Below are 15,100 nucleotides of genomic sequence, written 5' to 3' on the forward strand. Positions count from 1 at the left end.
AACATCTGTATGAACTCTTTACTGTAGCTGTGAGGTCTTAGAGACGACTTGGTGTTTTCACGTTCTCCCTTCAGATGAAGGGTCATACGATGGTGGTTGAAGAGCTCTGAAACTGGTCTGATAAATTCACTTTACTGCTCAGTCCGCCATCCCTTCACTGTGCAAGGCATGATGGGAAATTCAGATCCTGAATCCTGAACCTCAGACCTGAACCACATGTTGACCTTGTGACTACATGGAGACAGATAGAGTGATCAGATTGTAGTTGGTTTACAGGGAAGTTCAGAGGGATTTCTTCACCTGGTGGCCGTGTCCCCCCACCCCCCACCCCCCCGAAGCCCCTCTCACCTGCCTGTGGCAGTTAGTCACAGCTCTGCTCTACTTTCCACTTAATGTCCTTAACAATAGTCACTCAGCTCTTAAGTGGGATAAGTCTCTGCTGCTCGCGGCCACCTGCAGCTGTCGAAGGATTACTGTCCAAGGTTTACGGCAGGTTCGCTGCCCCCCCAACCCCTCCGCTGCAGGTCAGCCTGTCACCGTGTGACCACACTGGCGAGGTGACTTTGTGAGCTCAGAGAGGCTCTTAAACTCACCTGAAGCCTGACGCTGCCAAGAAGAGAAAAGTGATCGGGTCGTAAAGTCTTCAGGTTCTGGTTTTCTCTAACGCTCGCCTCAGAAATGAGTGTGAGAGCGAAGCAGCGAACAGATGTTAAACCACAGGACGGTCGTTATGTCAGAGCTTGTTCTTGTGGACTCAAACTTCAGGAGCTGAAAATCAGTGTTAAAGACACTGAGGTGACAGATCAGTATAGTATTACCTGCTCAGTACAGTCATTTACACGTTAAAGGTTTAATGTCGTTGTCGTGTTGAACTGATCGTCTGAACCACAGAATAATATTCAGCCAGTCGTTTGATCATCAGTTAATAATTGAAGGATTTGCAGCTTTAATTTTAGGATCTTTCAGACTGGATGTGTTTGTTTTAATGAACTCTGATTGTTTTATTGATCAAATCCAAAGACGAGCGTCACAAGTTTTCCTCCAGATGAAAATGGCATGTTGGAGTCTCGGCCTCTGATTGGTCCTCTTCCCTCTCAGGGGTCTGGTTGTCCTGGTCCACTACGCCATCACTCTGGAGGTGGACAGCGGCGGCATCGCCAACGACACGCTGGACTTCATCTCTCTGCAGAACAACCTGGTGGAGAAGAACTACCCCGGAGCCGCCGAGCAGCCCACCGTCGTCTACACCATCACCGACTTCCGCAACTACATCACAGAGGCGCTGCACAAAGACAACTTCATGACCAACAGCAGCCTGGAGGCGCAGGCCGACCCGCTGCAGCTGCAGAACGGTACCATACGTGTTGTTGATGCTGCTGCTCTCAGACCGTAGACCGGCTGTGACTCTGACAGGCTTTCACTCTTTTCTGCAGCCGACAACTTGCTGCCGTCTGTGAAACCTACGAGCCGACCTGCAGACGCCTTCGACAACATGGTGAGTGGAAAAGAGACGCGAGGACGAGTCAAACTGGATCTGTGGGCGGTTACGATGATCAGTTCTTCCTCACCTGTAACGTCCCTGACACAGGGAAGAAATAAACAAATACAAAACCAAACACTGTCACAAATAAACACACTGGTTTCTACTCTGTCTCACCAGACAACAAATCTGAGTGAGGTATTTATATTTACAGGTTGGGTTTGATCAAAGTCTTTAAGGATGAAACTGTCGCTGAGCATCAATGTGTCTGTTTCTAGGACAACGTGCTGGCGGCAGAGAAACCTCCAGACGCTCCGAGCCACGAGGTGGACAGCAGCGACGTCTTCCTGAAGAAGGACGAATTCCTGTTCGACCCCTTCGACCCGTGGAAAGGTCCCCAGAGCGGGGGGGTGAGCGAGAACGACGTCTTCATGTTCGAGGAGAGCACGGCTCCTCCTCCGCCACCGCCCGCCGATCAGACGTTAGACCTGGAGCCGGCGACTCGAGGCAGTGAGTGAACGATTCACATTTTTACCTGTGAGAATAAGTGAGATCAGATCAGTTCCAGACCATCAGTCAGCCTTTTATTTTTCATATAAGAATTACTGTTGTTCATCATTGTCATCGTCACGGCTGCAGAACAGAAGAAGAACTGGACATTTTCAGAAATATTATTTTGCATCAGTCATGTTTTCAGCTCAGCTCCATCCTGTGTTTGTGAAAGTTACAGCTTTAAATGTGATCAAAGAACAGGAAGAAGGTGTCGATGTAAACAAACGAGACTCAAACAGACGACAGGTGTTGGTGGAAACAGGTGTTTGATGTGATTAAGATGATGAGTCACACACAGGACTCGGACCTGGGTCCCGTCATGACGTGTCTCTGGTGTCTGAGATCTCGGCCTGAAGCTCTCCATGTGTTTTTCTGCTTCACAGATAGTGGAAATATTGAAGACGAGGGATTTCTCCTTAATAATGCTCCCGGCGCCGTAGACGACGCCCCCCGAGGGGACCACGCAGTCAGTCCCGGAGGCTCCTCTGCGGCGCTGAAACCTCAGACGGGCTCTGAGAGCACGTTGGACGATGGATCTGGCTCCGGTTTCTCTGGAGACGGCCAGGGAGCTGATCTCTGGTCCTGGCAGCCCGCGGCGACATCTGATGGCACCGGCTTTTACCCCAGGGGGGATGGCAGCCTGGAGGTGCTGCCGCCACCTGATCTGGAGGAGACTGATGAGGAGGACGGGGACCAGGATGAGGAGGGGGTCGTAGTTGAGCTGCCGGCCACTGACAAAGATGATGTGTTTGCAATGGGAGTAGAATTCACTGACGCTCCCCCTACAGCTGTTCCTGCTTTTGACGAGTCTTTGCCAGCCGGAGACTTCCAAGAACCTTTTCTGGATCAGGTCCTGGTCACGCCGCACATCAGCACTGACCCGCGGTATTCAACCACAACCCAAGCGCCTGTATTCTCACCCAAAGGAACCTTGACTGTCGAACTTTCAGTGCAAACAATGGAAGCCTCCGGTATCTATGACGACTATGCCTTGACGAAGCCACATTTGATTTTGGCGCCAGTCACAGATTCCCCTGAACCTGAAGCGTGGACTCGTGAGCCAGGACCAACAGATTCAGCAGTCGAGCTTCAAGAAACCACCTCAGCGGAGGAAGGAAAGACTGCAGCAGAGACGGAGCTTCCTGTTTCATCAGCAGAAGGTGTAGCTGAGGAGGAAGAGGAGGAGGAGGAGGCCTCTGATACTGACGCCGCCTCAAACGAAGAGGCGCCGACCTCTGTGGAAGAACCCGGCTTTGACGCGTTCACAGAGCAGCCGGCAGAACTCGAGGTTCTCACGGACAAACCCAAACTGCTGCTGCCAGAAGCAGCTGATCAGGAGGAGGTTGAGATCTTGGAAGAGCAGCACATCGACTCCTCTGACGCTACAGCAGCAGCAGAGCCGCCACTCCAAGTAAACAGAGACCTCGTTGTGGATGAAGTCATGGTCGTCACCACGACTGCTGCTCCGGACCCAACTTCATCTGTAAGCTCAGACCGCGGCGGCGGCGGCATCGGCATCGCGCTCTCACCTGAGAAGGACTCACCTTTCACTCGAGTATCAGACTCTGTGCCGGAGGACGAGGACCTGCTTCACCATGAACACCTGAACCACGAAGATGTAGACGAAATTCCAGTAAGCGCTCCGCCTTCAGATGTAGCTCCGGGTCTGACGGTGGGGGTCACCAACAAAACAGGAAGTGCTGTAATAGACGCCGCAGAGACGTCGCCATGGGAACCTGAGCAGGATGTCGACTTGGTTACGACAGATACAGAGATCCAGGTTTTTGAGCAGGACTTCTCTGACATGCCGAGCATCGACGTCAGCTTCGACGTGTTCCAGTACGGCGGCATGGCGACTGAAGGCGACAGCAGCGGCTTCTCCAGCGGCGCTCAAGGGTCAGATTTGGACGCCATCGCATTACCGACTCGACCTGGCAGGGCCCTAACTGTGTTCTTCAGCCTGAGGGTGACCAACATGGCGTTCTCCATGGACCTCTTCAACAAGAGCTCCCCGGAGTACAAGGCCCTGGAGCAACGGTTCCTACAACTGGTGTGACCTCACAGAATCTGGTGTCAGGGATTAAATCTTCCAGATTCAGACGAAACGTTCTTTACACCTGTCTTTGTGTGTGTGTGTGTGTGTGTGTGTGTGTGTGTGTGTGTGTCTCTGTGTGTGTGTGTGTCTCTCTGTGTGTGTGTGTGTCTCTCTGTGTGTGTGTGTGTGTCTCTGTGTGTGTGTGTGTCTCTGTGTGTGTGTCTCTCTGTGTGTGTGTGTGTCTCTGTGTGTGTGTGTGTGTCTCTGTGTGTGTGTGTGTGTGTGTGTGTCTCTCTGTGTGTGTGTGTGTCTCTGTGTGTGTGTGTGTGTGTCTCTGTGTGTGTGTGTGTCTCTCTGTGTGTGTGTGTGTCTCTGTGTGTGTGTGTGTGTGTGTCTCTGTGTGTGTGTGTGTCTCTGTGTGTGTGTGTGTGTGTGTCTCTCCAGCTGGTCCCGTACCTGGAGTCCAACCTGAACAACTTCCAGAACCTGGAGATCCTCAACTTCAGGAACGGCAGCATCGTGGTCAACAGCAGGATGAGGTTCGGTAAACCGGTTCCCAGAGGCGTCACCAACGTCGTCTACCTGATCCTGGAGGACTTCGCCAACACCGCCTACCAGACCATGAACCTGGCCATCGACAAGTACTCGCTGGATGTGGAATCAGGTAAAGTTTCACCAGACACTGATTCAAACTTTTACTCTTTTGGAACAGTTTTTTGTCGGCTCTGAAACACAATAAACTGATGATATTTAACTGGTTTCTTCAGAATGGCTCATGACAGACTGAGGCTTTAGTTTGTCCTTGAAACGAGTCAGAGCGGCAGGACTGATCACATGACTCCATCAGTGCTGAAAAGAAAACATAATGTAGAATAGCAGGTCGTCTCCTGTCTCCGGAGACACTTGAGATGTTTGACGTGTTGAAGTGTGGACCTTCAGACTGTTTGTGGACGTGTTGAGTTGTGGACGTGTTGTGGACGTGTTGTGGACGTGTTGTGGACGTCCTGTCATGTGGACGTCCTGTCATGTGGACGTCCTGTGTTGTGGACGTGTTGTGTTGTGGACGTCCTGTGTTTTGGACGTGTTGTGGACGTGTTGTGGACGTGTTGTGGACGTGTCAGCCTCATTAGAAGACGTTTCCTGCTCCTCGGGCTCAGCTGAATCCTCTGTGTATCAGCAGCAGCTCAGCAGCTTTCACAGTGTTTCTAATACCTGAGATAATCTGTCTGTGAGGAACGTGAGCAACAGCAGAACACACACACACACACACACACACACACACACTGACTCACTGATGAATCAACATCATGGCCGCTGTCTGAGCCTGAGCGCTGTGCTTCTTCATACCTGCAGCTTCACCTGCTCTGTGTGTGAAGGAAATTACACTTTTAATATTTAAGTCTTGATCGTTCCATAATTTAACCTCAACAACAGAAAGTCACAAACTCCTCAGATTTCTCTCTTTTTGTACTTTGATTGACCTTTGAATAAATTAAATCATTAAATTTCATAGCATGAGATTTTAGAAACAGTGGATCAGTGTGATCAGAGTAATCAGTCTTATTGATAATGCGTATGAGTCGTTGTTGTAGTGAAGGTCGACCCCCCACACACACACACACACGCACACACACACACACACTTCTGCACAGTAAGTTATATAGGGAAGAATAGGAGAGCAGTAAATTAAACAGGAGGCCTTATGACACTTGGTTCTGACCCAGTTTCATCAGTAGAAGAAGAAGAAGCAGATGTGTCCCAGTGTTGAAACAGATCTCTGTGGAGGAAGGACTTTTATTTTGACAGGCGTCCTGAGGCGGCAGGAAGTGGCCACAGAGTCCAGGTGTGATTTACACACAGTGTTGTAGTGGTTGTTGTCCAGCTGAGAGAAGCTGTTAACGTGAGGTGAAGTGTTTGTCCACCTGTGCTGAGCTGCAGCTCTGTAATCCGTCTGAGCCAATCAGAGGAGCTCCTGACAGCCTGATAACCTAATCTACCGCAGTGAGTCACTGTGGACTCCATAATCGCTCCACCGTTCTCGTCTTCACCGCGCTCTGAGGGACGTTTTCCATCGCACCAGCACGTGGTCGACTGTGCTGAGCTCCACGCCGCTGGATCTCACCTGTCACCTGGTGGTCAGTGCCGGAGAGGCGGAGTCTCACCTGCACGCCGCCCGTAGTGAGGACACACCCTGATATGAACCTGAGGTGGCTGAGGGTCAGTCAGATGCTCTCTGTGGTTTTGGAGCAGGTCGTCCACTGATCAAAAGGTCGGTGGTTCGATCCCCGGCGCCTCCGGTCCTCGTCTCCAAGTGTCCATGAGCAAAACACCGACCCTCAAAACGTTTCATGAACGTGACGAGGACTTTAAACTTTGATTGGTCGCTACGATCAGACAAGTCTATATGACATCTATATACATATATGTATACATACATGATTTATAACGAGGTCATGATGTCAGGAATCACTTGTGTCAGCGGGTGGGGGTGGGGGTGGGGGTGGAGGGGGGGTGCGAAAAAAATCTGATTTATTTGTTGGATTTCTGAGTTTTGCTCAAATGTTTCTTCAATAATTGTGTGAATCTCCTTCTTTCTCTTCTTCCTCCTTTTCCTCTTCTTTCTCATCCTTTTTTCTTCCTCCTTCCTCCTGATCTTCTTCTTCCTCCTGCTCCTCCTCTCAGGTGACAGGGCGGACCCCTGTAAGTTCCAGGCGTGTAACGAGTTCTCCAGGTGTATGGTGAACAGGTGGTCGGGCGAGGCCGAGTGCGTCTGTGACGCCGGCTACCTGAGCGTGGACGGTCTGCCGTGTCAGAGCGTCTGTGAGGTGCAACACGACTTCTGCCTCAACGACGGCAAATGTGACATCATCCCCGGCAAGGGCGCCATCTGCAGGTGGGAGGAGCTTCACACTCTGTAATGTAACATGTTACATGTAACATGTTACATATGGATGAATCAGTTTTTAGACTGAAATCCTGAATCAAAACATCTGTCCTCCAAACTCTCTGTCTCCTGTCAGCAGCTCCCTCTCAAGCCTGAGATGTCTGACTGTCCTTGAACGCACCAATACTTTAATATTTCAAAAACTAGAGCTCAGAAAAACCTCCAGCATCACCTGGAGCCACACCTTCAAAATAAAAGCCTCCATATAGTGAAGGTTGTGTCAGTTTAAAAAGGACATTAAACTTCAGAATCAGAACATTTATGAAATGTAGAAATAAAAAAATATCAGTCTTCACTGGGAATCGAACCTGTGACTCTCTCCTGCAGATGTCGGGTCGGAGAGAACTGGTGGTACCGCGGTGAGCACTGCGAGGAGTACGTCTCCGAGCCGCTGGTGGTGGGCATCGCCATCGCCTCTGTGGTCGGTTTCCTCATGGTGGCGGCCGGCATCATCTTCTTCCTGGCGAGGACGCTGCGAGAGCAGTACGACGGGGAGGACACGGAGGACCCGCTGAGGTGAGCGACCACGTTTACGTCCCAGCTGAGAAGAAAGAAGAAACATTCAATGTAAAGATCTGAATTTAAACTTTCCCTCCTCTAGACGTGGAGACAGTGTGCCGACGCTGGAGCGCGCCACCAAGTTTAACCCCATGTTCGAGAGCGACCCCGTCACCGCCCAGTACTACCGCCGCTACGAAGATGACGCGCCACAGCACTACCGCCGGCGTGACCCCAACCTGCCGGAGTACAGCAGCTCTGCGAGTGTGGACAGCTCCAGAGACGTCAGCAGTGAGGAGATACGACACATCTATCAGAACACCTCGCTCACTAAAGAGGTGAGAGACACTTTATCTTATAAATATTTATATATATATATATATATACACGTGTGATCAGTGGATAAAAGGCAGTTAAGCCTCAATACTAATAATAGTGATAATAGTGATAATAGTGATAATAGTGATAACGATAACTTTATTGATATAGCACCTTAAAGACAGAGTTCAGTGAGTCCCTGAGCCGAGGATCAGGGTGATGTGAGCACGACCTCAGCTCATTATGTATGTGACTCGGTAAAGACTCCTGTACAGGATAATGAGGGTTAACAGCCCATAGAACAAGAACACAGAGGAGGCGGGGCCTTTGGCTCTTCACCTGTACCTGGCTTTACTTCCTCCTCCTGTCCAGCTCAGAGACTTTGACTCTTTGGAAACACTGAACGATGTTGTGACATTTTTTTGGCTCAGTGGTTTCAGTCTCAGCAGGAGGTCAGTACTATACAGACAGGTATTTATACCTGCAGGACCTCCTCCTGCTCCTCTGACCTCTCAGCCCCACTGTTACATAAACATGTTTTCTCCCTGACCTCTGACCTCTGCAGGAGATCCAGGAGCGTCTGAGGATAATCGAGTTGTGCTCCAGGGATCAACACTTTGCAGACTTTGTGCGACAGACTCAAGTGTGAGTGATTAAAAGTGTGTTAGCATGTTGTTACCGTGAGAGACCCCAAACAGGTCACACACATGAACTGTTCACGTGTTCGTTATTGATCCACAGGGTCAAACGAAGACTTTGTTTAATTAAAATAAATAAGATTTAAATGTCGTACAAAAAACAAGTGAAAAGATGTAAAACTCATTTCATCTGAAATTTAAAAAAGCATTTAACATTAACAAATATCATCTAAAAAATAAATGAACAGATTAAATTAAAATAATATATATTTATATATAAATTAAAAAAGATCCGTATAAAACTGTGGAATAATTAAACACATAAATTTAAATCTAAATGTAAACAACCACAGCTACAGTTAAACTTAAACCACCAAAATACAAATATGTAATCATGATAAAGAAAAATAAAATAAATAATAATAAAGAATTATAAAGCAAATGCACATTATAATAGTTCAGTGTCCTACACCAGATAAAAATACATTAAATATTGAATTTAAAATAAGAAACTTTATTTATTTACATACAGTATATGAAATATATTATGATACACGTTACTATAATCATCCTTATAGGGATCACACACAGTGTCCAGGTTCACACAGCTGAGGGGGCGGGGCCAGGACTCAGACTCCACCTCCACCTGTCAGCTCAGTGTTTCTCCTCAGGCTCAGAGACACATTAACACACGGAGTGTTTTCATTCATCACAGAGATCAAAGAGCTTCGTCTGTTCCTGCTCTAACGAGCCCGAAGAAAACGAGCTGTAGATGTGTGGAGGTGTCGTCCACCTGCTCCAGGTGTACAGACAGACAGACAGACAGACAGACAGACAGACAGACAGAGTCAGACAGACAGACAGACAGACAGACAGAGTCAGTCAGACAGAGTCAGTCAGACAGAGTCAGACAGACAGACAGACAGAGTCAGTCAGACAGAGTCAGACAGACAGACAGACAGTCAGTCAGTCAGACAGACAGACAGACAGACAGAGTCAGTCAGACAGACAGACAGACAGACAGACAGACAGACAGAGACAGACAGAGTCAGACAGAGTCAGACAGACAGTCAGAGTCAGACAGACAGACAGAGACAGACAGACAGTCAGAGTCAGACAGACAGACAGACAGAGACAGACAGACAGACAGACAGACAGACAGACAGACAGACAGACAGACAGACAGACAGACAGAGTCAGACAGAGTCAGACAGACAGACAGACAGACAGACAGACAGAGTCAGACAGAGTCAGACAGACAGACAGACAGACAGACAGACAGACAGAGTCAGACAGACAGACAGACAGACAGACAGACAGAGTCAGTCAGACAGACAGACAGACAGACAGACAGACAGAGACAGACAGAGTCAGACAGAGTCAGACAGACAGTCAGAGTCAGACAGACAGACAGAGACAGACAGACAGTCAGAGTCAGACAGACAGACAGACAGAGACAGACAGACAGACAGACAGACAGACAGACAGACAGACAGACAGACAGACAGAGTCAGACAGAGTCAGACAGACAGACAGACAGACAGACAGACAGACAGACAGACAGAGTCAGACAGACAGACAGACAGACAGACAGACAGAGTCAGTCAGACAGACAGACAGACAGACAGACAGACAGACAGACAGACAGAGACAGACAGAGTCAGACAGAGTCAGACAGACAGTCAGAGTCAGACAGACAGACAGAGACAGACAGACAGTCAGAGTCAGACAGACAGACAGAGACAGACAGACAGACAGACAGACAGACAGACAGAGTCAGACAAACAGACAGACAGACAGAGTCAGTCAGACAGACAGACAGACAGAGTCAGTCAGACAGAGTCAGACAGACAGACAGACAGACAGACAGACAGACAGAGTCAGTCAGAGTCAGACAGACAGAGTCAGACAGACAGAGACAGAGTCAGATGGACAGACAGACAGTCAGAGTCAGACAGACAGACAGACAGACAGACAGACAGACAGAGTCAGACAGACAGAGTCAGACAGACAGACAGACAGACAGACAGTCAGAGTCAGACAGACAGACAGACAGACAGAGTCAGTCAGACAGAGTCAGACAGACAGACAGACAGTCAGTCAGTCAGACAGACAGACAGACAGACAGACAGACAGACAGACAGACAGACAGACAGACAGAGTCAGTCAGACAGAGTCAGACAGACAGACAGACAGAGTCAGACAGAGTCAGACAGACAGTCAGACAGACAGACAGAGTCAGTCAGACAGAGTCAGACAGACAGACAGACAGACAGAGTCAGTCAGACAGACAGACAGACAGACAGACAGACAGACAGACAGACAGACAGACAGACAGACAGACAGACAGAGTCAGTCAGACAGAGTCAGACAGACAGACAGACAGAGTCAGACAGAGTCAGACAGACAGTCAGACAGACAGACAGAGTCAGTCAGACAGAGTCAGACAGACAGACAGACAGACAGAGTCAGTCAGACAGAGTCAGACAGACAGTCAGACAGTCAGAGTCAGACAGACAGAGTCAGACAGACAGAGTCAGACAGACAGACAGACAGTCAGATAGAAAGACAGACAGACAGAGTCAGTCAGACAGAGTCAGACAGACAGAGTCAGACAGACAGACAGACAGTCAGATAGACAGACAGACAGACAGACAGAGTCAGTCAGACAGAGTCAGACAGACAGACAGACAGACAGTCAGAGTCAGACAGACAGACAGACAGTCAGAGTCAGACAGACAGTCAGACAGTCAGAGTCAGACAGACAGACAGACAGACAGACAGACAGACAGAGTCAGACAGACAGAGTCAGACAGACAGACAGACAGTCAGATAGACAGACAGACAGACAGAGTCAGTCAGACAGAGTCAGACAGACAGACAGACAGACAGTCAGAGTCAGACAGACAGACAGACAGACAGTCAGAGTCAGACAGTCAGAGTCAGACAGACAGACAGACAGTCAGAGTCAGACAGACAGACAGACAGACAGACAGACAGACAGTCAGAGTCAGACAGACAGACAGTCAGACAGACAGACAGACAGTCAGAGTCAGACAGACAGACAGACAGACAGACAGACAGTCAGAGTCAGACAGACAGTCAGAGTCAGACAGACAGACAGACAGACAGAGTCAGACAGACAGACAGACAGTCAGACAGACAGACAGACAGACAGACAGTCAGAGTCAGACAGACAGACAGACAGTCAGAGTCAGACAGACAGACAGACAGACAGACAGTCAGAGTCAGACAGACAGACAGACAGACAGTCAGAGTCAGACAGACAGACAGACAGACAGACAGACAGTCAGAGTCAGACAGACAGACAGTCAGACAGACAGTCAGAGTCAGACAGACAGACAGACAGACAGTCAGAGTCAGACAGACAGACAGACAGACAGACAGACAGACAGAGTCAGACAGACAGTCAGACAGACAGACAGACAGACAGACAGTCAGAGTCAGTCAGACAGACAGACAGACAGACAGACAGACTTCCTCCACACATGGAAATGTGCTGAGGCCAAAGACCAAATGAAAGACGAGGAAGCGACTGTCCAGACGTCGGCGAACACCGTCTCTGTCAGACAGAGGAAAACAGTCTCACTGCTCTTCTAGGACCTTTACATTTTCTCCTTCCACACTACGAGGTCCATTTAGTAGCTGCTCTGGAGCTTTTGACCATATCACAAACGGTCTTCCTCAGCAGACACAGAAATCTCTGACTCCATCTGCTGCTGAAGACCATGTGATGTGGATAAAAAAGCTCCTGAGCAGCTACTAAATGGACGTTATTAGGACTGAGTGGTTCCTGATACTCACTCATCTTCATCTTGGCTGAAGAGCTTCCTGAGCTTCACCTGCTCCTCCACATGTTTTTACCTTCATTCTGATTTGATCTCGGGTTTATTTTGAAATCCACAGAAGGAAGACCAATCACAGATCAATGGATCAATTGTTGGTCAGTTATAAGAGGAGTTCATGGAACAGAGTTCAGTGTGCAGATGGAGGATTAGACCAAAGAAAAAACAGACTGAGGTCCATCTGAAATATTCACCGTTGTGAAACACCAGATTTTAATTAGATTAACATCTGTAAAGAGTAAAAACGAAGCACAGCTGACGACCACCTGAAGGTGACTCAGCTGTAATCATGATGTATGATAATACTGACTGTGAACATCATCGTCATTTTATTGTGAAATTGTGAAATTTTTCTTGTAACTTTGAGAGAAAAATCTTGTTGATTAGAAACAGGTTTAAAACCAGAGAAAACAAAGATACATAAAATAATAAGAGCTGATGTTGAACATCAGAGCAAACAAACTTCAGTTTCCACCAAACTGATCCAAACCTGCAGGATCAGGATCTGAGTCGAGGAAGGAAAGATTTAAAAATAGCAGCAAACAACACTCGTCTGTTTACGTTGGGGCTTTTACTCTGACGGTCTGTGGTCTGGACCAGAACCACCAAACTAATCCAGTGTTGTGTTGTTGTGTGGGGCAGATTCCTGGAGCGGAGGGGCAGCTCCTCCACATAGTGAACGGAGACGTGGAGACCTCCAGGTACGAGCGCCATGTTGTTCTGACACTTTAACCACTTCATTCATTGCTGTTTATTATAGTCCACATGTTTTACAGCTGTAGAAACTACACTACCCATGAGCCTCAGCGGACGTTACAGTAAAATCAGACAGAAGCTGAATATGAGGCTCTCTGATTGGATGTTTCTTACCCGAGCTAACACCTGTGCGTCTCCACAGAAACCTGCCTTCGTCTTTGACTCGGGGAAGGAGGAGGAGCTTGTCTTCACCTGACTGCGTCTGATTGGCTGGACGGAGCTGAAGGTGATGACAAGCTGAACCTGTTGGGAGTTTACTTTCTCAGGACTCTTCCTGCTCTGTCGGACTGGTTTCCTCTTTCTGGGACCTGAACTGAACTTTGACCTCTGCAGGTCGCCTGTTCCTCTTCCCTTTACCTGTTATCTGTTCTCTGTAAATACTGTCACCTGTTGTTTCTGTTGTTGAGTAACACTTCAGTCACTGCTTTCACTGTTTTCACTGCTGAGTACCTCTGTCTTACACTTTCATCTGTAGCCTGAATTCAAGGGTTTGTGTTTGCGTCCCGTCCTGCACGTCGCCGCTGCCGTAGAAAGAAAACACGTGTTTAGAGATGACGGACTTCGCGGGTCGTATTCTTCTTCTTATTTAAATTTCTCCCACGTGGTTTCTCCTTCACAGCCGTGACTCCTCCCCGTCAGTGCCTTCACCGCTCACTGCTTTTTTGGGATTTGATGCGTAGAATCTCGGAGCCCTTGACGTTAAATCATCATTCCTGTAACTCCCCGACAGGTGGGATCAGTAAACCCTCTTCTGTTTGTCCAGTCAGCTGCTTACCGAACGCCTGCGATTCACACGAATGTTTACATTTCTCAATCGATGCTGGAGTGTTAACTGATGTGTAGTTCATGTGTAGACTGTCAGTGTCTTGTATGTGCACGTTTTTTTAAGAAGTCCTACCTTCGAGTGTTCGCATGAGGGAACTCCAGGAACCTGAAGGTCCTTCACATTCAACAACTGGAGAAATGTTTTCAGAGAATATCTCCTTCATGGAAGTTATGAGCTACAAGTTCTCATCTAATTCGCACAAGATATTACCTCATTTATCTTTTCAAGAGTCAAGATTTAATTTGTTGATTCCAGATATGATCTTGTTTGAAAACGTTATCTTGTAATGTAGATAATACACAACATCTAATCTCGCTCCCAGAGTCAGAGTCTTGTTTGAACGAGATAATAACTCGAGAGTGAATCAATGAATGAATGAAATGAAACTTGAGTAATAAAACATTCATCCCCATGACGAACAGCAACATGTTTTTAATGAGAACTGAATTTTCGTTGTTTTGAATTTGTACTTAAATCAACCATCTGAATGTAGTGATGTTTCCAGTGAACAGCTGATGTTGTTGTGTGTGTAGTTACTGTGTGTTGTGTACGAACACGTCACACGTCTGCAGGGCTGTGTTGTTTTCTATTGTGTTTTCTAAGCTGTGCGTTTAATTAGAGTGTGAGGAGAAAAACCAGACTGTGATGTGCACGTGCGAGCGGGCACATCACATTTTTCTAAAATAAAATCACAATATTTTTTACACAGTGGACTGTGGATATTTATATGTCTTGATAAATGTAAATAGATAATAGATGAGTCTGTTTTCTGTTCTCATGAGAAAGAAGCTGTGAAGTGTTTTCAGCCTCAGGGATCCGTCTATTTACTGAGAGAAGACTCATGGAGGAATGTGAGCTCAACACACACAGGGGGGTGAGGGGTTCTCCACCTGTCAGTCAGACTCATCGTCATGACGACCTGATGACAGCGGAGGGGCGTGTAAATAAAGGTTTGAACAACGAGGGGATTTCATCACTAAGATGTGAGACAGAGGTCACTGTCCTCCTCTTCATCATCTTCATCTTCGTTCCTCTTTTCTTTTTCCTCCTGTTCTTTGATTCTTCTTCTTTTATTTATATTATTATTATTTATATTATTTAAACACAAAACTCATTTTTTAATTATTGATACTGTTTTGATTTTCTTTGACTGAATCTCTTTCTTTTATGTTCATCACGTACCAACC

General features: G+C 47.6%; 1 protein-coding gene across 6 annotated transcripts in view; it reads left to right on the forward strand.

Annotated features, from left to right (window-relative positions):
• The window catches only part of impg2b (interphotoreceptor matrix proteoglycan 2b), a 47,049-nt gene that overhangs the window by 10,666 nt on the left and 21,283 nt on the right, over positions 1 to 15,100 (forward strand). For 5 of the 6 annotated variants that reach the window (XR_008826843.1, XR_008826841.1, XR_008826845.1 and 2 more), the window contains 11 exons: positions 1,099 to 1,352; positions 1,434 to 1,495; positions 1,759 to 1,990; positions 2,416 to 4,082; positions 4,512 to 4,731; positions 6,750 to 6,960; positions 7,339 to 7,527; positions 7,613 to 7,847; positions 8,393 to 8,472; positions 12,974 to 13,032; positions 13,230 to 13,313. Coding sequence is in view for 1 of the 6 variants with exons in the window: in XM_056370985.1 (XP_056226960.1) it covers positions 1,099 to 1,352; positions 1,434 to 1,495; positions 1,759 to 1,990; positions 2,416 to 4,082; positions 4,512 to 4,731; positions 6,750 to 6,960; positions 7,339 to 7,527; positions 7,613 to 7,847; positions 8,393 to 8,472; positions 12,974 to 13,007 (3,184 nt within the window). In the remaining 5 variants the exon portion in view is untranslated. Of the gene's footprint in view, positions 1 to 1,098; positions 1,353 to 1,433; positions 1,496 to 1,758; positions 1,991 to 2,415; positions 4,083 to 4,511; positions 4,732 to 6,749; positions 6,961 to 7,338; positions 7,528 to 7,612; positions 7,848 to 8,392; positions 8,473 to 12,973; positions 13,033 to 13,229; positions 14,618 to 15,100 lie in introns of those variants that run through there. The other variant, XM_056370985.1, reaches the window with a different exon arrangement.

Source organism: Seriola aureovittata, chromosome 24, assembly GCF_021018895.1.
Source record: "Seriola aureovittata isolate HTS-2021-v1 ecotype China chromosome 24, ASM2101889v1, whole genome shotgun sequence".
Taxonomy (NCBI): Eukaryota; Metazoa; Chordata; class Actinopteri; order Carangiformes; family Carangidae; genus Seriola; species Seriola aureovittata.